Source organism: Rhyacophila brunnea, unplaced genomic scaffold (assembly GCF_057557595.1).
Source record: "Rhyacophila brunnea isolate RB1 unplaced genomic scaffold, BYU_Rbru_1.0 scaffold_16, whole genome shotgun sequence".
Taxonomy (NCBI): Eukaryota; Metazoa; Arthropoda; class Insecta; order Trichoptera; family Rhyacophilidae; genus Rhyacophila; species Rhyacophila brunnea.
Genome location: NW_028232816.1, coordinates 30,552,345 through 30,579,589, shown reverse-complemented (window position 1 = coordinate 30,579,589; position 27,245 = coordinate 30,552,345). Strand labels below are relative to the sequence as shown.

The window sequence follows — 27,245 nt, the reverse complement described above, 5'->3', positions numbered from 1 at the left end:
AAATACGATTTTATGAAGTTTTTGCGAAAGTACATCCAGTTTTAGACTGAATGTGATAAATTAACTAATACCTAGGTACTATAAATAATTATTATTGGTTAGTTTAATTTTGATTACCTACCCACTTGTTTTTTTATTCGCTGTGGACACGAGCAGGAAACACAGCAACGATTACCTTTGACGCAGATGACACTGTCGTTTCGTCGTAACATTCAATAGGGGGTCTCGAAACAGCTCAAACCAGTCATGCAATAAAATTATTAAATTATACCAAATTTATATTACCCAAAGCATAACAAAATCCCTGCAATTAACATCAAAGCTGCCAACAGTATACAGAAAAATAATTTGCTAGTATTATTATCTTTCATCGCTGTCATTTTCAATTTCAATTTTTTTCTTCAATTATTTTTAGTTTCGTACATAATGTGATTCTAGGAAACAGATATTATCTTTTTATATATTATATTAATATTTTTACAGGGTACGTCGGTAGTTGGTATTTTGTGGTTTTATTTTCTTTGTCGTGGCAGGCCTCAAATTCAGTAAGTGCTCCTGGCCGACAGCTCCTTAAGCCTGCTGCTGGGTAAACATCTAGATGGCTCTATAGCAGCCACTAGTGGGTATGCTTAGCCACCTGTGATAATGTCTGTGCTAACACTAATTGTAAAAATATTTTATAATGTATTGGCGCGGTACAAAATCAATTTATTTAAACGAAAACATGACAATCATAAATAACATTTTAATAACCACAATTTGACACGTAAAAAATAGTATAATATATTACGACATGCAATAATGATAATAAATATGACTGTAATATTCGTCACTGTACAAGCTAATTGCCTAACCCTCACTTTTCACCAAAGTGACACTTTTATGGAAATGGACTTATTGCATACTCTTACATGAACTAGCCAAGTATCATAAATCCCAAAAAAATATTTCATATCAAAATAATTATTTTAAGCCATTTGTTACTTGACAAAAAATATTCTAGCCAAATGCTGTAACCCTCTCTAAACGGGTACAATGACAGGGTAGGTAAAGAGTAATCCACTCAATTTTTAATAAAATAATATATATAAAATAGTAAATAAATATTGTATAAAATAATAAATAATTCCAATGCCCACAGTTTTTTTCACTTACTGAACAATTTGATATTATTTGAGGGTTACGACAATTGGCCTGTAGGTACAGTGACAATAATATCGTCTAATTCTAATTAGTGGTGACAAAATTCCCAATAGTTATAATTTGTGTAGGTACCTGAGAGCCAGTGTATCTGGAACACTTTCGAAAAAACGCGTTTTAAGCAGCACTCGAAATGGAAAAGTTAACGAACCGGAGCGCTCGACAGTTTTCTAAATGTGTGCTAGATTTCCTATTATATGGCCTATCTAGCTCGGATGGTCATTTTTTTCCACGACACGGAGCGATAACTTTACCAATTTCACGAACAGGAACGGAGCTCCGGTGCGCTCCAGTCCATTTCGAGACCTGGTTTTAAGATAAGGAATTTACGGCTTTATGGCTTTTGAGAATTTCAGGTTTCTGTTGGGAATAGACACAAAATGTAAATTCAATCAATCCAGACACCCTGTTTATAAGGTACATTATACATTATTTGTTGTTCAAAACTTCAAATCAATATTTTTGATAATAAAAAAAATAATTTAATGTTTGTACTTAATTTCAAACAATAATAAATAATTAATAAATAACATTCGATTAAAATCTGGAAACAATACAGTATTAAAAGCAGCTAAGTCAGCGATCGACATTTTACGAGACGGGGCGCTTGATAATTTTCCAATAATATTAATATAAAATTGTATTATGTAATTTTATTTATATTATATAAAAAACTATTCATTGACTAAAACTCAATTTTATCACGTAACGTCTTCTCTTCTTTGGAATACGTTGCATATATGTCATCCCAGAATGCGACATTCCTCGACGCTGGGTTAGTTCCCATCACCATGTCTTTGTTGATGTCAAGGAATCTGTGGTCGCCTGGAAGAGACGGCTCCCAAATCAAACCATTCAGGATGTCATCGTTGGGCGGTGTAGGGTTTCTGAAAAAAAAAATAAGATCTTTAGATAATCAATTATTTTTAGACAGATGTGAATATCAGGTGACGTCTGCCTGTTGAATAACGGTGGAAAACGTGAAAAACAAATGAAAGGTAATTACGGTATAGGCACTATTAAACACTGTTCATTTTTTTCGAATTCAGATTTTTTCGAAATTTAAAACACTAAAACACAAAACAAAATATTTAAATAATCAGTTTACTATATTAAATTGTATGGTGTTTTTTTTAAATAGCGTGTGAAACATAAAAAATACTAGTTTTCATGACACTTGTTTTCATATTATTATAAACCAATAATTATTTCTAAATATAGATATATCTATGGAAATATAAAGTGTTTGAAGTTATACTTCTTTTGAGGCGTTTGGTAGAGAGTGAAATTGAGAGCTGCGCGCGCACATCGTTACGAAAGTGCGCGACAGTATGAAGATAGCTGCAAATCAGTCAGCTGTATACAAACGCAAGTTTGATAGTAGAATTGTTCTATTACCTCGGCAACGAATGTATTATTGTCGGCCATTTGCAATTCCTTACGTAAACAAACGATTAAACGTCAGAGTGACAGTTGTGACTTTAAAAATAAAAACAACGAGACATAATTATATAATTTATTAATATAAGTTAATGTGTATAGAAATAAAACAACGGCGCTCCAATAAGGGGCTCTTTTTCTTGAGTGTGTAATTTAACAAGATAATTAAGAGGTAGTTAAAGAATCTAGGTTATCACAAGTTTTGTTTTTGTTTTGTTACGCCAAAGAGTATAACTTCTAACGCGCGTACATAAGTACACACGCCGATTTTTTCTTTATATCATAATAATATACTTATATGTTTATTTATCCAATTTTCAAATGTTATCTTAAAACCCAACGGAGGCAAGACATAAAACGTTTGCATCAAAATATTGAAGAAATAAAAGCGGTCATCTTTTGGTTTTATACAAATTATGGTTTTATATATATATTATAATATGAATACTATATTACAGTATTCATATTTTACTATTACTAATTCTATTTTCTTTTATGATTTACTTTGAAATTATATAGCTAAAATATAAATAATTGCACATGCCAGTGGGTCTATTCTATACTTATCGACCGCTAAAGTGATAAAGTAATAAATATTATCAAACTTAGGGTAGGTTTGTATCAAAATATTAGCACTTATTGTAACAATTACACGAAGTTGGTTTATATTGTTGCAATAAGTGCTATATTTTAACAGCACTTATCTTGCTGCTGTTAAAATATCGCACTTATTGCAACAATAAAAACCAACTTCGTGTAATTGTTACAAAAAGTGCTAATATTTTGATACAAACCTACCCTAAGTTTGATACTATTTATCACTTTAGTGTTCGATAAGTATAGAATAGACCCACAGGGACAGTTTGAAATTTAAATATTACTCCGTAGACGTTCAATCGTCTGTTAGATTCACGAAACGGTCGACGCCATGTCGATTTCCCTGGAATTCATTTTCATCCCCCGGATAGTAATTTTAAACACTAAATTGTGATTTTGTACACTCTATTCTCGCACTTAGAAAATAAAACAATCCAATTACTAGTATATATCCCAGCACGAAAATAGTAACAGAAAACCATAATACGAATCTATTATTTTAGTCTACGAAAAATCAGAATTGAATAATCATTGTTAAATAATTATTTAAATTTATGACTTATTCTAATACATCCATAATGGCAGAATGAGTGCTTCAAATATTATGATAACAAATTTATTACGCACCGAGGATCGTACGTTTACCATTATATTACCTGTCCTATATAATATATTACTATAAGGCTATTTATTTCGCAGCCTTAACCCAGAAGGGTAGTCACCTAAGGTACGGCTTTTATGGTAGTCTTTTTTATTTCCCCTAGTCTTCACCGTAAAGATATAGCTTGATATTATTGCACCATTTTGAAGAAAGCACCACTGTTTCACTACGAGTTTACGGCTTAAGCAAACCATAACTTTGCACAAAAGCGGCCATCACTTTTGCATCGTAATGTAATTTCATATCACTTGTGTTGATTGCTACGCGTCACTGCTTCTGTTACACAAGGGTTAATAGCTGATTGCCATATCAGTGGGTCTATTCTATACTTATCGAACACTAAATTGATAAATAGTATCAAACTTAGGGTAGGTTTGTATCAAAATATTAGCACTTATTGTAACAATTACACGAAGCCGGTTTTTATTGTTGCAATAAGTGCGATATTTTAACAGCAGCAAGATAGGTGCTGTTAAAATATAGCACTTATTGCAACAATAAAAACCGGCTTCGTGTAATTGTTACAATAAGTGCTAATATTTTGATACAAACCTACCCTAAGTTTGATAATATTTTTCACTTTATCACTTTAGCGGTCGATAAGCATAGAATAGACCCACAGATAAGATGCAGCCATGCAGCAAATAAAATAGTGCTGGATTACTCTTTTTACAATACTTACCACCTCCCCCAAACTTTTCCTAAAGGAAATGTTTCATTATTTTGATCGTTAAGTATATACTGAAACTTTCATGATATAATGACAATGATCATATAGCGATGGCCCAGTATTGAACGGTAACAAGTAAAAAATTCGACATTTCGCGATATTGGTATCAAAATATTCGTAAAAATGAGCTCTTGCAAGTTTTCTACAGACAAAATTCAAAAAAAAAATTAGATACCTTGAAAACCAAAAAACCCATATGAAATTTTACAAACTTTCAAACAAAACCGGTGTTATACAGATCCATTTCGAATTGTTTCCATTTGAAACGTTTCAATTTAGAATTGATAAATTCTGACATGTTTTCTTTTAAAACTTGTCAAATCTTGTGTATTGTAAAATATTCAAATAATAAAACATGATTATCTAAAAACTACGTTTTTCGAGTTGTTACTGTTTAAAACTGGGCCATCGCTAAATATGATGCGTTCTTCTCCGCCGAACTGACACGAGGATAGGATCCCCGATCCATGTCCGAACCGTCCCTGCACCGATCCGGAACATTTTGTAGTCAACAGTGTAGGTATGCTTGATTGAAGTAAAATAATATACCTACAATACTTTTTTCCATGATCACTTTTATTTAAATTGGATTTAAATTGTCTCCTGACATTTTCACACCAAGGTTACCATTTATGAATATTCGTATCATTAAAATCATCATCATCAGCCGGGGTCGATCCACTACTCAATGAAGACACCTTTCTCCCTTCACTCTTCTCGGTCACTAGTGCTTCGCTGCCACGTACATCCACGAACTCTATGAGTTCGTCTATCCAGCTTTTTGGTCATTTTGTTGAAACCCGCTGAGCGACGATTTCTGTCCATTGCCATTTCATCCGCTTGGCGACGTCTATAATATCGCTCACTATTGTTTGGTTACTTATCCATTGATTTATTTTGTGGTCTTATGCACAACTTGCACAGTTCCATGCCAATATACAGAACATATAAGTAGCTAATCGAGTTTGTTTCCAACCTAACAACGACATAACTATATATTCAAGTCACTCAAAATTATTGTTTGTAACATAATATTGATGACAACTTCTTGAATAAGTACTTGAGCGTGCACTAGTCTGGAAAAAAAGCCCCGGGTCGGCGCGCTCAAGCCCACCACACCGCCACTGAATGCAATAAATGCTGTTTTATATTTTGTGGGGTTGCTGCCAAGTTAATAAATTATTTAATAAGTTAACAATACATGTTGGTATTTACCACAGAACAGATAATAAATAGAATACCGATTGGCTATATTCAATACGCCGCATGGTGAAGCAGGCTTTTCAATGTGTAAGTGTCCTACGAAAATGAAGCACGCATTATGCACGTGCAATAGTGTGTGTAATACACCAACATTAAATGAGCGTAAATGCATAAACCGAGAGCAGTTTTTAGTATTCGTGTGTAAGTTTAACCCGGATTCTTCCTTACTCGAGTCGGTTACCTGCTTCGCCTTACCCGTTGTGTATTTCAGTTCCCATTATTTCTGAGTTCCCTGGTATTTACTAAGGGCTAAAAGGGCTATCGCCCAGGACGCCCAAAATTGATTAAGGTTTCGGGCCCTGAAAAATAAATACATGCAGCTACTTTCAAATCGATTATTGAAATCGAGTGCAAAAAATATGGCAGTGAGACATGTTTACAATACACAATTTATTAATTAATATAATATCAGAAGTCGTCTATACTTTCATTTATTCAGATGGTGATAAATATACCTACAAATAATCTGCTAAATCCTTTGTACCGGAGATAATAGAGACTTTAGGGTTATACATTAAAATTTTCAAAATTTACATTAAGTTGAATGCTAAAACTTACCCAAACTTAGCGAAATTCGCCCACATGCGAACCATCCTTCTGACAACCACCGCCTCCGCGCTGGCAATATCCGCTCCGAAGAATCGTCGGTAAGTGTCTTCCAGTCTGCCACATTTGAACAAATAGCAAATCTCATCGCCGTTAGAAGCTCCCTCCAAGCTATGCGTTCGCTCCAGAACCGCTCGCTTGTAAAAGTTAAGCTCACCGTCGAACGAAAATCTATAATAAAACACTGGAGCTTTCGACGTCTTCAAACGTTCGCTAAGTGTCCTATCCACCGGATATACTATCCCATCAGACACATAATCCACAAATGCACTCATAGAACTATTACTTAATACTCCGTCTTTAAAATAAAAGTTTTTGATTTCACAAGCTACTTTTTTATAAGCGAGTGAATTGTATTTAAAATTAAGCTTTTGAATTGGTACAGAAAATTGAAAGTTATAATTTAGTTTGTCTAATATTTCTGGACTGTTAATTAAAGTTCTCAAATATATAATTGCTTCTTTCGAATTATAACCTATCATTAGAGGTATTTTATCGTTTCTAATATTAGTCAGAAAACTTTCGTGTGGATTTGCGCTTAAAAAGGCGTCGTCGGTTTTAGTTATATTTTCGATCGATGGCCCGAAAGGTAATATACTCTTTTGAGCGTCCCTCACTTCCGTACTATCGAACGTTCGCGGCGCGGCGTTTATAAATTCGGAAGGCTCTATCTTTTTGAAGTCTTTCAATAGAGCCTGCGAGTCCGCTGGATCTTTGCGTAAAAGCTTAGCGAGTGTGAAAGCTCTTTGTCGGCCGTTCGCGCCGAAAAGCTGCGGCAATTTAGCGACGCCACTCTGGCAGATAGCTTTGTTAAATAAACCCTCAGCCATGGGCGAGTATAATAACAAATTCACAGCGGCCCCCCCGGCGTTATTTCCGAATACAGTCACTTTGTTTTTATCCCCGCCGAATTTATTAATGTTATCCTGTACCCATTTCAAAGCGAGCACGATATCTTTTAATCCCATATTGCCTGACACTGTATCGTCTTCCAGATTCATGAATCCTAGAACGCCAAGGCGGTAATTCGCAGTGACTAATATCACGTCTTCTTCCATGAGAAAGTCGGGTCCGAACATATCCTGGTTTCCAGAGCCTGACGTGAAACCGCCTCCGTGAATCCAAAACATGACAGGGTATTTCCCTTCGCGATCATGGTCGTTTACTAACGCTGGAGTGTACACATTCAGTACGAGGCAATCTTCTTGTCCGCTGGGAAGGCTGTCAAATATAATATCCTTCTGAGGGCATTTTTTCTCGTTTTTCGTTGCGTTTAACGTTCCACTCCATTCCTTGTAAGGTCTGGGAGGCTGAAAAGAAAAAATAATATCATGTTTTATAAGAAAAACTAATATTAAATGAATTGTGACTTTACTATACTTTCACACCACTACATTATTCTATCATTTTCATCTTCAAATTTTAAAAAAATCACCAATAAATCATATAATATATATTATATTTATATACTATATATACTATCAGTGGCGAAGGGTGGAGGTAGGTTGTTAAGATCTAACAGAGATACTGCACACCACTAAACTTTATCAGTCAAACGTGTTTATTTTCATTGAACTACAATGTGTAGATAGTGTGTGTTAGTTTTTAAAATACAATTAAACCCTGCCTAATCCAAGCCATAGTAAAAAATATTCGTTTATCTATAAAATATTTAAAATTATGTCATTATTAGACCAAACATAATTTTAGATATTTTATAGATAGTAGAATATTTTTATCGATTATGGTTTGATGTAGGCAGGGCTTAATGAAATTTAAAAAACCTAGCCAGCACCATGTGTAATATTATGTATTCTTAATTCAAAGAAAATATATAAACGTGACTGAAAAAGTATACATTATTTTTGGCGGATCGCCCATTGCATACCTAAAGAATTATAGTTTGGTTTAGGCAGGGTTTAATTGTATTTTAAAAACTAACCAGCACCATCTGCGAATTGTATTCTCAGTTCAATGAAGACAGATAAATATGACTGACAAAATTAAGTGTGCACTATTTATGTCGGATATTAACAGCCTACCTCCTGCCTTCGCCACTGGTTTCTATAGTTGTACGTTTCGACTATACGACAGTTATTTCAAATTACAATTTCAACACAAGAATGTTTAAATTCGTCTATTTTTTATTTACACTGTCTTCGAGTTATATCTCTTTACTGTTTCAATTAACGTTTACGTGACAGAAACAGTTATATCAGTAGGCAAAATGGCGCCTTTAATCAGACTTAGAATGCCGTCCATTTTCATTTTCAAATTATATGAAAATTCGGTACTGTTCGGTTAAAGCGGATACAGCGGAAAACGCATTTTGAAAATAGCCGATAAACTGGATTATTTGTTAGGTTAACCTAACCAAACCTAACCTAACCTAACCTAACCTAACCAAACCCAACCTAACTTAACCTAAACTAACCCAAACTAACAAATAATCCAGTTTACGGGCTATTTTCAAAATGCGTTTTCCGCTGTATCCACTTTAACCGAACAGTACCGAAAATTCTTATATATTTTTGGCTATTTTAAATTAATTACAGTTTATATAACTCTAATTGAAGTTCTACTAGGGAATTTTAAATGTTAAATTAGTCAATAATATTATTTGATATAAGATAATTTCATAAAATGATAATCCTTATTCACATGATGTATTGGAGAACAGGTTCTGTTTCGTTTTCATTATTCAAATATGTTTAACTAAAGCGGCTTTGGTTATTGTCAAATTGTGTGAATTAAGTACATAGGTACCACTTTGTAATAAAGTTTTAAATTTGTATTTGAAAGAGTGACTGGAACCAGAGGGATTTAATTACAATAACTACACGCGTCATTCTCTTAGAAAAAACCTCTAAGCCAAAAACCACGTTCAATATAATTGTAGTTGACAACGCTACATACCAAAAAATTATGTAATAATAAATGTGTTTGCAGTAAACATCAGAATGTTTGCCATTTTTGAATTAGCTTTCGTTAATTACTGTCAGTGACACGTTTAATGATATACAGACCCATTGCACTGACAGATTTAAAGGTCCCCATGATAAAAAAAATGATAATCTATTTTTAATTTTCCAAATAACAAATACAAGAATTGTGTTATTCTTTGAGTAATATGTTACATTCAGTTTGTGGAAAATGCTCATCATTTTTTTTTAAATATCAATATTAACTGTTAATGAAACTGGTTTTATTATTTTTTGTCGAATTGGTTGCGATTTTTTCGTCAAAGAAACGCCCCGCTGCACCTTAAAATCATGTACGTAAATTCAGTCAAACCATACTTCAGTGCAGGGTTTCCCAAACTATGTTCCGCGGAACACTGGTAACACTGGAACCTGAATAGGTGTTCCGCGACCATTTGGAAAGGTTTTATACACTGCAACACATTTAAAGATCTTCTACTAAGTAGAAGAAAAAAAGTAAAACTAAAATAATTAAAGAATCTACTTCATATTGAAAGACGAGTGATGATCAATGTACACTGATGTTTATGATGTCAAGTATCTAGATAGGTCATGGCTCCCACAAGGGGGGGCTGACAGGCCTCTAGCCTGGGGGCCTGACCTTAACTTATAAACACACATCACAAACATGCACTAATAGTAAAAAATGTCGCCTTTCACTTCAAACATGCTAACATTTAATAATATGTGGTTTTGCCACACTTATAATTTTTGATTATTGTCGATATTTGACATGTCCATAATTGTGCATATCAACATAAAAGTGGGTGTATTAAAAATTCAAAAAATCGCTAAAAAATACCCTTAATTTTACCTCGAACACCATTTGGAATATGCAACTGTAGATTGTCACATTGCCTTTAACCTTAGCGATAAGTAGGGGGCCCGCCAAAGATCCTAGCCTGGGGGCTCGCTTCGGGATGTGGGGGCCATGATCTAGGTACAGACGGAGGACCATCTTTTCTCACACCGTGCGTATGAAAAAGATGGGGTTTATTGTCTTTAACTAACTGGCTGACAAGTCTTGTCAGTTTAATGACAGTTGCCAGAATTGGCAGAACGTTAGCTGAGCTAATAAATAACCTACAAAATAAACTAAGTGTTCCGTTAAAATTTCCGGGTTTGCGAAGTGTTCCATTGCAGAAAAGGTTTGGGAAACCCTGCTTCAGTGCATGGTAAACTCAGTCTTCGGTAACTGCTCCTGACACATTCCCAAACAAAAAAAATACTGACCCTGATTATGACCGTATGTAGTGCGGGGCGGGTTGTTTAGTGGCCATTAACTTCAATGTACATCCACTATCCATTATTAAAGGCAAAAGAGAAAATTTCATCCAAACTTTGTTAATTTATTCTAATCTAATAAAATTAAAAGGGCAGTCATTTATTGGTTAAACTTATCATTCTTAATATTTCATTGATAACAGTCATACCTCCGAAAAAATATTTTTATTGTCATTTCGAAAGCAGGTGTGTCTGTGTCCCATATATTTGGAAAAATATACACGAGTTATACTCGCAAATTTTAAATGCTAAGAGAATATGAAAAAATGACGATCATTAATAAGGATTCAAAAAATAAATTGACTAATATTACCTAGGTAGGTATCATAATTGTTTTAAGCAAGCTTGAAAAATACGCTTTTTCACTGTTTCCGAATTTAATTTATAATAAAGTTTATACATTTTAAACAAGACAATCACACAATACGTATGAACTTTAAGGTTAAGGGTACAATATTCATTTAGAAGTTCCGCTTGCAATTTTGGTACATGTTATTAGAAGCGATATTTTAACTGCTTCCCGTCTAGCGAACCGATAGCGTGAGACGATAGTGTGATAAAATAACACTAATCAGTGATGATGACTCATCACTATATTTACATAGAGTAAATCACTATAAAGTGGCACAATTAGGGATTCCAATCCCGGGATCCCGAGCTATTTTCGATACCTATGAATCCCGGGATTGATAGACATAATCCCGAAACTTTCGGGATTGATTTTTTTATCAATTTTTATGGAAAATAAAATAAAAACGAAAATATAACAGAAAAAATAATACTTTTAATAACAAATAACTACATTAGAAATAAACTGAGTTTGAATGAAGTTTGATTTATACTCATGTGTAAGTTGCCAATTCATTTTATTTTTTTCACCTAAATTAATAAAAATGAAAAAAATTGGAAAAAACAATGCTTCGCTCTATTAACACTTTGGACGCTGAAGACGCATATGCGCGTAATGACCAGGCGGCCGATCGATGTAATTAACGTGCATTTTAAAGGTGCTAATTAAAAAATCATTATCTACTCAGCAGCGAATGCGTTAACAAAGTAATTCTACCATGATCTCATACGTTTTACGGCAGTTTCGTATTTGGCTGAATAATTAGATTTATGAAGCGGAAAGGCCATAAGTACACCATGATTTGTTTTACTATTTTAAATCTCGCTAACCCATTCATTGAGTCTTTACTATCAGAAACAGCAATCTCATTCACTCAATTAAATTCACATTATTATTTATATTACAAAATTATTTACTCCATTAAACTTATGTATTTCCAAGATTGAACGTATACAATATTAACAATAAATGTCTTAAATAGTATAAATTATACTAGATTTATTTTTGACTGATTTTATCAATATTATTTGTAAATATAAAAATTTTATATTAACAATGGAAAAAATGCCAATCCCGGGACCAGTCCCGGGATTCCGGGATTGTCAAATTGTAATCCCGACATCCCGGGATCAGAATTTTGGCTCGGGATTGGATTCTTTAGGCACAATGTGTACCTACGGTAAAAGCAGCTTGCAGTTGTAGTGTTTGTCTGCATTGAAACACAATAATATCTAATACACACGCAAATTGCTATGTAGAATAATTTTGAAAACATATAACAAATAGAAAAAATCTTTTTTTCCGACCATGTCCGATCCTAATAAGATCATAATATGATGAATGATAATACGAGAAATGGATGTTAGCCACTTGCTCAACCTATTAGATCCATACTCTGTCTCATACACAAATTGACAAACAATATGTGTACTTACCAGACCCAGGATTCGAACCTGGGACCCACGGCGTTATTGGCCGACGCTTAAGCCCCGCGTGGTTGCGAAACCCGAGAAACGCAGATTCGTTTTTTGCTGGGTGCCGTATTTTTGTCAAAAAGATGTTTTCCATTGGTCATATATTTTCTTAAAAGTGTTTTCAAAATTATGTATATGCAATAAAAAGAATGCTACATTCTTAAATCTTGTGAATTATTCGTTGAATAAAGAAAATAGTTAATTAGACCGATTTGTTTCTGGGACTATTCTAAAATGTTCAACAAGCTGTTGGGCCCATCGGACCAACTGACCTGATCACCACAAAGGTCATTTTCTGTATTTAGAAAATTTTCGGCGTCATACTATCAATTTGAAGATTTACTTGGATTGTTCGGCAGTTTCGTATCAAATTTTGTTATTCACCACAATTCTATGTGCCCCTCTCCCCCATGGGCAATCTTAACTGAGTAACCCATGTAAAATGAAAGCTCATTTGAGTGAATATCGATCTCAGTCTTGGGTAACTGCTCCTGAGATATTCCTTGTCATAAAAAATACTGATGATTTACATCCAAACGTAGAGTTGTTTGGTTGATCCATTACATTAAATGTAGAATAATAATTCACCTGTAGCAAACGATAAAATGATATTTGTCTTAATCCAGTGGTGGCCGAGCCGTGGCATTATCACTCACACCAGTGGCGAAGGATAGAGGTAGGCTGTTAAGATTAAACATGAATTGTGCACACTAAACATTATCAGGCATATTTATTTGTTTTCATTGAACTAAGAATACAATTCGCAGATGATGCGGGCTAGTTTTTAAAATTCAATTCAATTCGCCACTGACTCACGCTAATTATTAAGCTTGTGAATATTATATTACAGTGGTGGCTAATCTATGGGACGCGAATATTTTATTTTGAAGAGAAAAAATATACCTATAATGATACTAAATGATAGATCGCATTGTATAAAAAATAGCAGGCAAATACTCTTCAAGAATAAGCATTATGTTTAATGTCAATATATTATAATTGAATAGGTCGTTCCATATGCTTTACACGTAAAATATAATATTATCGCACTAACCTCATTAGGCGGCGAGAGAAGCCGCGCCGCGAACCTCACATTTTGATCGATTTACTATACTTGAGACCACTAATAGCGAGAGAATGCTTCATCTGATGAGTGATGAATGAGCAATTATACTGTAAATTTGTGCGTAAATAACCAAACTAAGTAATATAGTAACAAACATTTATTCTACCCACAAAAATGGCTGTACCGAATAACACACAAAAACTTGGTGGAGCTTGTAGTAGTAATTCTGGCAGACAGTTTCAAAATTGGTGGACCGAAATTTATGTCGTAATTGAAAAGTTTTAAAGCTCAGGGACTAATATTTAGAATATCATCATTTTTTAATAGATGATTTTTTAATGAAAAACTGTTCGGCACGTCAGACAGTCAAAAAATAATATTTGGGAAATTTTGGCACGCGTACGTAAAAAGGTTCGCCAACCCTGTTATATAACAATATAAAATACAAATGAGAAGAAAAAACTGTGGGTCAAACATACACGGATAAACAAAGTTACCCACAATGTTAATAACCTACTCGAATTACACGAAAGTACTTCTAATAAGCAATAATGGATAGTTGATTGTCGAAAGCTTTTTATTTGACAATTACGTACGCTTATAATTCGTGGGTCGGGATGTGAAGTCAGGTAAGTCACAAATTGTCATTTTGAGATATAGCAAAAACAAAGTTCAAAAAATTCCCCACATTCCCCTAATTATAGTTATGTTTTTTTATGGATAACAAATCAAAGTACATGTAATTGGCTTTCAATTATATGTCCTAGAAGTATTCTAACTATTTTGTTTCATTAAAACTTAATTGGTTTAAAAAAAGGGGAATTGACTTAACTGGAATTGCACAAAAAACGATTGACTTACCTTACTACGCACAAAGTAATATTGTTATTTTTTCATGTTAATCCGACTAATATTAGCAATAAAACACACATTTTATACATAAATCTTATTGGTTTATTGAACAAAATATTATATAAATTTAAAAGTAGCATTTTTATAACTTTTTTTTTTACTTTAATGTTATTTAAGTAGTGAAAAGGCACACAAACCTGAATATTATAAAGGTTCATCGTTATCATTAAACTTCAGTATGGATTTCTTCAATGGTATCAGGTTAAATATCACTGACTATCTCAGATGTCTCAAGTGACTCATAAAATTCTCTATAATACGGTGAAATGTATGGAAGTAAGTCTATCAAATCTTTCGTCTTGTCTCGTCTTATATATGAAATTTGTTAAAATGCAGTCGTCTCGTCGAGAGTTCTTTTAAATTTCACTATTCCCGGTTTGTGTTTGTTGAATTGAAGCCACTTAACATCTCTCCAAACAAACTTATTCCCATCTGTGTCTATTTTTTTGAGTGGCAATGGTCCTTTTAATCGATTCGAGTAGTTAAAAAAATCTGCACGAGTCATTTCAGTGACTTTAAAAGGATTTTTCTTTGCAACCTCACACATTGATTTGGCCCAATCAAGAGGATGTTCGATCGTTCCACTAAATGTCTTTTTTTTCTTCTCAATTATACGATGGTCACTATCGCACTCCATATGTGTGTGGCCAGGGACTAAAAAGTGTGATCAATTTTGTTTAAAGTCTCGCATTACAGCTACGTGGCTATTTTTGTTTTGACCCGCACATCTATCAGAATACATGATCACATGCTTAATATTATCATGTATTCCCTTGGTTAGGTATTTGAACAGGCATGAAGCGATATCGTTAGCTTCTCTATTAGCAAGAGTCTCATGGCATACATAGCAATATCCCTGGTTATTATCACAATCATGCACTGTCAAATGTCGTTTGTAAAAGGCCAGGAACTTTGCTGCATGTCAAATGTTACAATTTGGCAAGAGGAATCTTGCAAGTACTCTTTATCACAACTTTTAGCTGAATATGCGAAGTCAGCTTCGTCATGATGCTCTTTCAATTCCTCACGATTTTTATTTCTTTCTTCATCGTTGGTGGAATTCTTAATTAAGTTAAGTTTATCGCATTTTTGACAAGTATCCTTATTTGGCCGTTTGAATGTTAAGTTCATGCCATGAAATATTTCTGCGTATAAACGAATATTGATGGGATTAGAGCAAATACTCTTCAACTATTGAGAATACATCACAGTTATTGTCAAATGTGGCGGTAAGTATTTTCTGAGAGTCCCTTCTAGAATAATGACTCTCATAATGATGGAATTGAGAGTATATGTGTCTTTGCTATTTGCCTATCTTCTTCGCTATCTTTGTTTTTAGAGATATTTTTCCTCTTGCATCTTCTTGAATAAGTATACCGGAAGTAGTCGCACGTTTTTTTCTCAAAACATATTTTTAAAAAATGTGACTTTCACGTAATGTTTTTAGTGTACATCCTTTACAAATTGGTTTCTGTAACAGTTCAACAGTCAAATAATATTGAACTGTTACTTGGCGAAAATGTTGTTTTCCTGTTCGCTTTGTCTGACACAACTTTTTTTCGTATTTATAACTTCCATTATAGGTACATGTTGTGTAACTTTTGCCAGTATTTCGTGCAACATTTTTATCATTTCTGAAGGCTTTGTATCATCCCTTAAGTTAAATTTTTGGTGATTATTACTTCTCAATCGAGAACGAGGGTAACAGGTTAAAACATCGTTGTGATGTGTAATCGTGGAAGCACTATTTGAGCATGAAGGGCGTGGTTCTTCAATGTCGGTAAATTAGACTGTAATAATTCTTGAATATTAAAATCAGGATCTTTTATGCTATCAATGAATCGTCAACATACAAGTTATTGGAGTATGTGGTTGAACCTAGAAGCAAGATTATTTATTTGGATATTGTGTAATATCCTTATATATATTTAAATAAATCAAATTCGATAACTTTGGTATATTTTTTATTATTTACAAATAATACACATACTTATTTATATAAGTCATAATTTATTATAATATGACTATTTTACTAAGGTTCTGTTGTTATTTTTTTTTCAAAATCTCAAAATATCTTTAAAAATACGTTAGATTCACCAAAAGCAACACTGAGTAGGTATGACGTTTGAAGGTAAGCCAACTATGAGTAGTAAGGTAAGTCACACAAAACGTTGACTTATCTGACTACTCATGTGACTTAACTGTGTACACACCCCGTAAAATAAAAAATATGTTTTGACTGAAACTGCATCTCGCAAATGGTGAGACGTACGGTTTACCTGACTACACACAACGAAAGATTATTTTTTTTCTAGTATAGTGGCATTCATATCTCATTTTTGCTGTTTTGTGACTTACCTGACTACACACCCCGACCCACGAATTTATTACAGTTTCTAAAACTTTGCGAACACTTTTAGTCCGTGAATTATAACGAATGCGGACAAATTAATATGTCAGAAACTTTTGACACCTTTTAGTGTCATTAATTATTACAACGATGAATCGCAAAATTTACGAATGATATGGATAATATAATATGTTTTGTGTGTTATGTAAATACGTAATAATTGTGACTTATTCGCACAATAAGCTATCTAGATAATATGAACCTGTAAATAGCACATGTAATTTGTAATACAAAATAATATATGAATATTTTAAAAAAAAAATAGTATTTCTTCTAAGCACACGATTTGTAGTGAGAACCCTCACCATGTTGATACGTGTTATCAAATTATTCCTGTATATTTTTAAAACGTCATAGCAATCATTTGTTTCTGATTCCCACAAAAATTGACATTTGTGTTCAATATTGTTTGGCAAATTATTATGGAAAGATACACAGTTGTACAGCGTACAAATTGTTATAATTTTATGGTCAAAATAATTGAACCGGAGAGTTTACTATTCGTAATTTAATTGTAAAATTAGTCAAATAGTAATGTTTGTGATGTTGAAAATCAAATCCATCAAAAATATAAACGTACTGCTGAAAATATCGATGTTGTGAATCAAAGTGTGGATTAAAATCAATAACAATCAATTATTATTACACGTCGTTCTCAATAACTTGCATTTGAGGACGTATAAAATACGGTTAACACAAGAAATTAAATCGAATGATAATTTGGTGCATCGAATTCGCTGCTTGATATTTAGAGCAGTACTTCTCAAACTAGGGGGCGCGGCCCCCTAGAGGAGCCTAGAGATCCCGCTAGGGAACCGCGAAATATTTCAGTATTTGAAAAATAATCATATAAATGTGATACCTGATACAAATCAGTTAAAATCTCGGGTCGAATTTTCACGCGAACACACCACTTTATCCGATATGGATAAATAATCTGTTAATATTTATATTTTTAAGTTAAACAAAATATTATACCAATTTATACCTCTGCGAAACACCATTTTCATCATTACTGGTAATAAAAAATAAACACAGGTCGTGTGTTTCAATGGTGACTTTGGAGTAAACCCTGCGAATTATCATTTCAAACATTGTACCGGATATTGATTTTTTATCTAAAAATATGCGATCGTTCCCCTCTCATTAAATTGTGTTTGTGGGCTGTAGTTGTAATAAATTTTAAGCTAATTTTTTTTTACAAGCAAGTAAATGAATTACTTAATCTATTTTAGCAAGTACACATATTGTTTTTCAACTTGTGTATGCGGCAGAGTATGGGCCTACTAGGTTGAGCAAATGGTTGACATCCATTTCTCGTAAAAAAAACAAAATCTGTTAATACAAACCTTCACTATGTAAAGGCCCATATGATAAAAAATAAAATAAAGTACTGTTACTAAATAATTACATAATAATGAGGCATTTAGATATATCTTTGAATTGTATAGTAATTCTGAATTTATACATCAAAGTCTCATAACCTTTCACTTAACAATAAAGCGTATCTTTAATGGCATTTCTTAGCTTAAGTTTTTGTAAGAATAACACAGAAAAGTAAACAATGCGTGCTAGATTCGTTGTAATTAATCCTACCTAAATGCTATGAAGGATGAGAGCTTTCGCATATTTTTTTTTGCGCTGGGAAAGAAGAAGAAAAAGCGACATCAATTCTGAGCGGAAAAACAAGAAAGCGTCTTGGCGTCATAGAGCAGATTTTTCAGCGTAGGCGGCTATTCTTTGGTGCAGTCACAAATAAATATGGCGACTATTTATATTCCAACGGATAAGGTGAATGAGGTAGTTTGTACAACTTTTAAATTTATCAGTATATTATATGATTATATATACACCACATATAAGCTAAATATATTAGGGCAGACCTGTCCAACGCATCGATTAAGATTAAGGGATGGATTTTAGTCGATCAGATTATACCTAAATATAGGAATTGAGTACTTAGTGAAAACATAAAAAGCGTGTACATTCAGAAGGAATAATATATGATGATTTCATTGAGACTTTGTAGGGGGGGGGGCAAACCCGCACATAGCGCTAGTTTAATAAAAACAAATTTTAAGACAGTTAATAATTAACAAATTATTAAACAATTGACGAGCGTCGAAAGGATTAACCAACCAATCCTTTGTTTATTTCCTTAACCAGCTTACGTGAAATCGTATCGCATCACTCACGGCATGCCATGAGTGAAAAAAAGAAAATATCTAAATTTAGGTATTGTAAACTAGGGCGTAGATTGCTTCTACCGTCGCGCAGTATGCTCTTTTCACATTAGGAGAATAATTTGACGATGAGTGCAATGACTATCCAAAATAAGATCAAAACTAATCATTTTCACGATGAATTGGATATTTACTATTTCTTCGTGATATTGAAAGACAATTTTTTGTTCTCTTTCACCTCAGCTTCTTCAATCACATATAATACATTTGTTTACATTTAATAATAACAATATAATTATGTAATAGATCACTGGCAGTTTTGACACTGTACATCATAGCGGCCCCACAAGGGAGGGGCTGACAGGACTCTAGCCTGGGGCCCGGCGTGACGAGTCGACCACATAAGTGAGATAAACACAGATCACAAATTTGCTCTTATAGTAAAAATTTTACTTCAATCATATTAATATTTTAAAATATTTCGTTGTACAATGCAATTTTTAACTGTGTGCCGATACTCGACAACTCCGCAATTCAAATGGATGTACATATTAAAAATACAAAAAAATGCTACAAATACACCTTAATTTTACCGCGTACATCATTTGGAGAATGCTACTGCAGCGCGTCACACTGCCTTTACCCTTAGCAATAGGTAGGAGGGCCTGCCAAATCTCCTAGCCTGGGGCAGACTTCAGGATGTGGGGGCCAAGCTGTCCAGTATATTATAGTAAATCACAGCATACTTGATGTTGAACAAACCTACAGTATGGTATGTACACCGCACATTTTGTGCTCAAATTATACTGGCAGACGGGAATGGGACAACTGGACGCTAGGACAATTGGACGCCGCACTGTCGTAGACACGTATACAGAACGCAGACGATGAATTTTAATCAGTTTCTATCTACTACTTAGTATTAATTCATTTTAATCTTAAGGTAATGTTTTTTTTATTACGGATTGAGAATTACCATGCCTAAGGCTTTATATAAAAATAAAAAAACTCTTTTTCCGTTGGAACTTAAACATATGCACGATTAAATCATTATTTACGTGTGCATATTAAAATTCCCACCAACTATTAAATCATAATATAATAATTTAAATATAAATAATAATATTAAATATTTTTTTTAAAGTACGTATAAGTACCTAACGTCTATTTATTTTCGAATTGCGTGGCGTCCAATTGTCCCGGTGCCAAATCGTCCTAGACCCCTGGCATACTTACACGCCTATCGTGGATAATGTCAATTTAGATCGTTCCCTGGAGTCGTGGCCAATATGGAGTTGTCGTATCTGATTGGATCTGAGAAAAGTTGACAATCTCACAAAATATGTTTTATATTATTATCATAAAAACATAAAAAACGGGTTGCCGCGCCAACAGCAGCTACGTCCGAGATTTAATAGCCGAGTGAAGTCAACTTTTCAATCAACGGTTGTGAACTTGTGTGTAGACAGTCTTTTAGAATTCAATAAATTGAAGCCATGTTTCATAAATATGTGCACATTGTTGAAAACTTATTTTCTATTGAATTGAGATCGCAAGGAGCGCCTTTCTCAAAATGAGACGCCTCCTTAGCAATCGAGATCTTAACCTAGGTCTGAGACTGCGTATGGTACGTCGTTATGTTCTCTCAATTCTTTTCTATGGTATGGAAGTATTGACGCTAAACCAAGAGATGTCACGGAGACTTGAAGCTTTCGAGATGTGGCTGTATAGACGCATCCTCAAAATTCCTTGGACTGACCGGGTGACAAATGTTGAAGTTCTCAATCGAATGGGGAAAGACCGAGAATGTTTTACGTAGTATCAAAACCAGAAAACTACAGTACCTCGGCCACATTATGAGAGGACAAAAATACAGCATTCCCCAACTTGTCATTCGGGAAATATCAATGGGAAGCGTAGCAGAGGACGGCGCCGCATTTCGTGGCTTAAGAACTTCCGTGATTAGTACGATTGCAGCTCCACTGAGCTGTTTCGGGTAGCAGGCGATAAAGATCAGATCGCTTTGATGGTGGCCGACTTCCGCTAGGGGATGGCACAATAAGAAGAATTTTCTATTGTTAGAACATTGTTTTACTTCAAAACCATTGCCAGGTGATCAAATTATGTAATACAGTACTGCCTCAGGGGACGTAGGTACTACGCGTCTTGATAGCTGCTTGAGATATGTGTGGGCGCATCCAGAAACTTGTACGTATGCAATTCGCCGTATCAGACTTCACCGTGAAATGTTGTGTCGGAAATATATGGCCGTACATTAAAGACAGTCCAACCCCTTTAAAATTAATGTCTAAATAAAATTTCTTTTATTTTGTTAACTGTCAATTCATGGTGGAACTGCATTGTATTGTTGTTTTTATTTAATAAAACGCATTTTTTTTTAGAAATAGATTAGGACCGGTTTCGTCCGCCACAGAGGGACATTTTCAACTGAATACATTTTTTTTAAAACAATATTTATCAAACAAAATCCAAAGCGATAGAAATAGTATAACAATAGGTACATAAATAATTATCCGTCCAATAATACCTTCCCAATAACATTCTAAATAAAACACGGTTCTTTTCGGCTTACAGGAAGCCAGCAGCAAACAAATTTTAAAAATTTCCGATATACTGGATTATTTGTTAGGTTAGGTTAGTGTAGGCCTCCGAACCCTTGACTAGCTCCGGGCCTGGGGTGGAGGTACATTCAAGTTTGGAGAGCAGGTAGGCACAGCAGTATACTTGACGAAAACTAATGTTTATCATATTATAGTCTATTTATTTCATCTCACTTCCACCAAAGTTATAAAAAAATTACATAAATCCGAAACCACAAAAGTTCACAATATTTTATAACAGTCTAATTTAATTAATTATAGCAAAAGTCAGAACTACTTATTATTATACACTTAAGAATTACTTTCTTATTATTATCTCTATACTATCGCAGACGAGATTGCACGAGCGCGGGACCTTGTTACGAAAGGTTGAGGACCGGTACAATAATAAAAGAAAAGTTAAAATGCGAGAAAACGGCTAAGTCGCTGACTGACGTTTCGACCGGAACTGTCAGATTTGACGGTAGGTATAGGCGGTAGGTCTCGACCAGTAGGTATTTGAACCTTGGTGAGTACCTCCTCTCAAGTCTTTGTCGACTTGTATGGAGAAACGCGATTAAAATTACGCCGCCGACCTTCGCAGGTTCAGGGTCGTAAGGGCGGAAGAAGACTAATATTGAATTTAAAAATTGGGGGTTTATATGCAAATCTGCCCGATTTCATCCCTTAGTCCGACGTTTTGAGGGTGACAAAATTAATTAACGGTTTCCTTACGAGATTGGCGGAAATTGTACAATGACTAATTACCCGCGACATCTACGCAAGGGCCGACTAAGTAAAATTATAGGCGTAAGGCGACGCTTGCCAATGGGCGGCGTCGCTCCCGCGTCACTTACGTACTTCGAGCACTTGTTAGTACTGAGAGTGCGCAATTGCTGTAGCAATAGCACCTTGTTTCTGGTCCAGCCACACGAAAAACGCACCTATGAAGGCGTGCCTAGCATCGACGGATTTGTGATTAAATTGCCTATCGATACAGCACACCCCCTGCGTGATGGCGTTTCCCATGGCTGAGGGAGGGGCGTTCCCGCGGCGGCCGGCTTTACGGGCTCTAGCGGCGCGAAGGTACCTCTCATTCAGAAACAAGAGTACTCAAAAGTTAGCCTGGATGATAAGGCGTCATATCCCAGTGGTTGAATTGGCATATTTGAGGCACCAGGCCTACGACAGCGCATACCAATCCTTTGGCCAACTACCGTTGGGGGGTCCAACTTTGAGGCGCCCCGACGGCCTGAATACCTACTTGACGTTAGTCTAAGAACATGAAATCGGTAGGTCGTTAATTTCTTTACAAAATGAATGCTTAATATTTGATAATATTAAGCGGGAACATTACTCTACTTGAATATATATTTGTGCTGGTCGCGCAATCTTTCCCACTTTATCAACTAATATATCTCGGTGTCGCCACAGGCACGTACTTACGTCTAGTTGGCGGATGTTATTCCGTCAACCAAACATATAGGCAGTAATAATTGCCTAGTACATACTCATACTTTGTCGATCAAAGATTTCCCGCACTTTATTCTAGTACGTGGTCTCCTTGATCGACCAAAATCATTGATCCGATTCTCCCGTCGCGCGTGAGCGTGTCGCTGTCATACACGCGAGCGAGAGGGGCTCTGTCTCTGCAGAGGGAGTAAATTCGGCTCGCGAAATCGGTTTCAACACATACGACAGAGACGCCGTCGTATGTCAGAGCAGGAAAGCTGCCGGAATACCGATTCGGAAACGTCGCGCGCGGAACAGCCGTGGCTATTAAAAATCGAATTTGTATGAAAATTATTTCCGCGGGATCGCGATTACAATCGGATCGATGATTGCCCTATGTGTTGCTAGACTTTGTGATCGCACAAAATGTACAAATGGGAGCTTTCGCAACAGGCCTATGAGCATATGTTAACAATTATCGTGCCGCGTATGTGTGATATGTAGTGACATCGATTTACATACAATTAATACCTACATACACCTTAATTACTTTAATTACCATATACTATTAACGCCCATCCATAAGTCCCCCTTTATTACCTCGTTAACCCTTGCATTACATATTCAATTTACAATACATATTATTATAACAAATCAAATCTTATATTACATCTAGTCTAATTTAATTAACCCCTTTATCCAATATATATTTAATCCAAATTTAATCCTAAAATCTTATTACCTTGTATGTACATGGTCTGTGACCGACTTATACATCCACAGTTCACCCTGGGAAGTAGTGGGACCTGCCAGAGCGAACTGCGGGACTTATACATATATGTAATATTGTTTGTTTTTGTTCGGCTTTGTCGAGGGTCGTAATCATTACACCGGTGGCACATTGACTACCAGGGTCAGACCGAGCGGCTGGGAGGCACTACTCCTTATGGGAGTGCCCCCCACAGGGGCGGAAAATCACGTGTGTGTCATTAGATTAGGTTTTCATTCTCGTGAATTTTGCCAAAATCAGCTACGAAAATTGAATTAATGTTCATATTGAATCTAATAAAATTGGAGACCGAATAGTATGCAATCATCTCTATCCGATAAGAAAGCTCACGGCGAACTGTGCTACGGTGAAATGTTTCACGTACATTTTTCATGTAACCCTGCGTGGGCCGTTCTTAGACGTATTCTGTACAAATTGATGGAGATTCCTCTCTTGTACCTAACTCTCCTCTAATGCCGTCATGAGCAACCTTTAACTATTTTAACTACTAAAATTGTTGGCCCGTATATTAATTATACTGTGCACGATACACCACCCAATACAAAATTTCAACTCTAAAGTAGACTCACTGAATTGGTCAATTGGTTTGGTTTGGTTTGAATTGGTTTGAATGATCACCATCTCTATAAATTCTATAATGGAGAGTGCCATCTCTAATGTATCAATAATTTGAATTAATAAATTAATAATTAATTTTAATTAAAGTTACTACATGTGCATACGTTAAAATTACTTGCGATAGATAATATTTTGAACAGAACCCAGCCTGCAGACCATAGAGAATAGATAATAATTTAATAGAACATCTCTATAGATGAAAACCACTAAAACAAATAACACGTGATTTTGACATGATTTTAAAATGTGTAGCCATGTAGAAAATGATAAAAAAACTTCCATTGAGTCATGCGGGTGTCAATGCAGCGCGGTACGCGTGAGGTCGTTGTTCTGGTGATTTCGACAGATTTTGCTAACTGACAATGTTCGTTTAAAGGTTCTAAATGTGCTACGGGATGAGAGAATCAGTCTGATAACAGTTCAAATACCAAGAAAAACGTCATTGCACACTGTTTTCCCGTAGCGGCAGCTTATTATGATAGCACGTGACAGCACATAACGTGAACATAATGTATTTAAACCTTTATTAGGTACCCCCATCATATTATAAAATCGTCTGAAAGAGTAAAACTCTAATGCCATCCATTCATTTAAGTGCAGTGTAATATTACTGCCTTCTCATTTCTTCTAATTGTGGCCACTGAAACATTTAAAAGGTTCCCCATAACTGCTCTAATACGAAGTGAGTAATAAATATTAATAAAAAGTGTAAGAATAATCACACGGAAACGTACCATAAATCTCAGATCGCCTATCGGGGGCTCGGCATACGGGATGCCCTGGAAGGAAAAATATCTCCTGCCCAGATTGACAGTTCGCGCCGTTTTGCCGGTCAGTTTTCCTTGGCTAATTTGTAAATGCGCCCCGTCGGAACTATCCGCCTGTCCCGCCACTGATAAATAACTCATTCCGAACAGTAACAAAGCATAAAATACGTTTTTCTTCGCCATTTTTTCACATTAATTTATTTTGATAACCAGTAATGATTAACAACGCGTGTTTTATAATATGTCAAACGTAGTTTATCAATCGACTGTCATTTGTTTTAGAACACTATCTTTTAACATTTTAAAAAGGGTATATTATTATTAATTCAAACACTTATATTATTTAATATGAGTCTATGTAGATAGGTACCTAATCATTAATTATGTTTACTACGTTGGTGCGGTACAAGAGTATTCGTCTCTGAGCCCCGGACGCAGGTTCGAATGCCAGACATCTGACAAAATTAGAAATAAATTTTAATGTGTATTTTATTCACAGTAAAGATCAAATGGGTTTGGTTTACTGGTTAGTAACCATTCTTCATAAAACATGCGTTATTACAACGTTCAAATATATGTCAATTTTTAAAAGTATATTCACATTAGATTATTATGATTGTAATACTCTCCCATCTATTTTTCTTACACACGTACACTTTTTAAAATATACTCAATGTCAACTGGCCACTACTTGGCAACAAATGAATTACCAATACCTACATCAATGGGTCTATTCTATACGCAAAGCGGCTATCGGTGGTTATCGAGAGTAGTTTATCATAATTAATGTTGTAATAAGTTAACCGTCTAAACTCTCAAAAAGTGCTATGTTTTAACAGCCTCTCTCTTGGCTGTGTCAACTTATAAAGCAAGATAGACAGATTTAACAGTTTAGACGGCTAACATATTGTAATAATCATAATTCATCAATACATAAATATGATAAACTACCATCTATTACAGCCGTAGCCGCCTTGTGTCTCCTATATTAGAAATAGAGACCATCAGTTGTTTATTTTCCCAAGATGCAGAACCAATCTGCCACTGGTAATGCCAATTGGAAGGGCGATAACTATGTTCAACCAAATTGCTTCAGGTGTTGATATATTCCACCTACGTGAGAATGATTGAAATTGAAAAATAGACCCATAAGTACACAATACATTGAAAATTGATTTCTATGACACAGATTAGATTTACAAGATATGGTTATTAGCTAAGCTATTCATTCAACCCAAATAAGAACCTATTCTAAAACCAACTACATACACTTATATTATTAATTCACACTTATTTTTATTTATTATTTTACTTGATTATTTACACTACTTAGCACAATATTTTCGGTCGTATATCGTTGACATTTAATTTCATACTAAAGTTATTTTTTTAATTTTATATTATTTTAACACAGCTGTTTTGCAAATATCTATTATTTGTAAGTATACAATTTAATTACCCACGACTGCTCGTTGAAACAAATAATGCAATACATTACCTAAAAACACGACTCTGAAACGTGTGCTACATTGTGTATGGCATATTTTCCACTCTGTACGGCCACTCTGTACTAAGTTATTGGCCACTTGGATTTCGCTGGAATTTTAGCTATTTTCATTTAAACACCAGAATGTATTTATCGCGAATTTTAAAGTGAATTTTACCGCGGTATGGGATAAATTATTGAGCGTTGAACACATAAATAATTGAACGCATAATACAGTCAAACCTCTTCATTAAAATTACAATTACCTACTGACATCGATTTTAAACATACTTAATATAGGTCCTATAATTTTCCAATCTGAACCTTAATATGTATCGGTCAGATAGGGTTTCATCGGGTTTCTAGAAAATGTCC

At 34.7% G+C, this 27,245-nt stretch overlaps 2 protein-coding genes across 17 annotated transcripts in view; one reads left to right on the top strand and one right to left on the bottom strand.

Moving 5' to 3' along the window:
- Window positions 1-27,245, top strand: part of Ptp36E (protein tyrosine phosphatase 36E) — a 653,618-nt gene that overhangs the window by 365,693 nt on the left and 260,680 nt on the right. The window lies entirely within an intron of this gene.
- LOC147074629 (juvenile hormone esterase-like) lies at window positions 726-26,770 on the bottom strand. Of its 16 annotated transcripts, none has more exons than XM_085943545.1 (4): window positions 26,697-26,770; window positions 25,352-26,017; window positions 6,450-7,807; window positions 726-2,087 (listed from the first exon to the last, which is right to left on the bottom strand). In XM_085943545.1, exons 2-4 carry the CDS (start codon window positions 25,565-25,567, stop codon window positions 1,886-1,888), a joined length of 1,776 nt encoding a protein of 591 aa, XP_085799671.1. In that variant the 5' UTR covers window positions 25,568-26,017; window positions 26,697-26,770; the 3' UTR covers window positions 726-1,885. The 16 variants fall into 16 exon arrangements, with proteins under 16 accessions (XP_085799671.1, XP_085799668.1, XP_085799660.1 ...); XM_085943542.1 differs by having other exon boundaries at window positions 25,352-25,839; window positions 26,697-26,769; XM_085943534.1 differs by having other exon boundaries at window positions 25,352-26,134; window positions 26,697-26,766.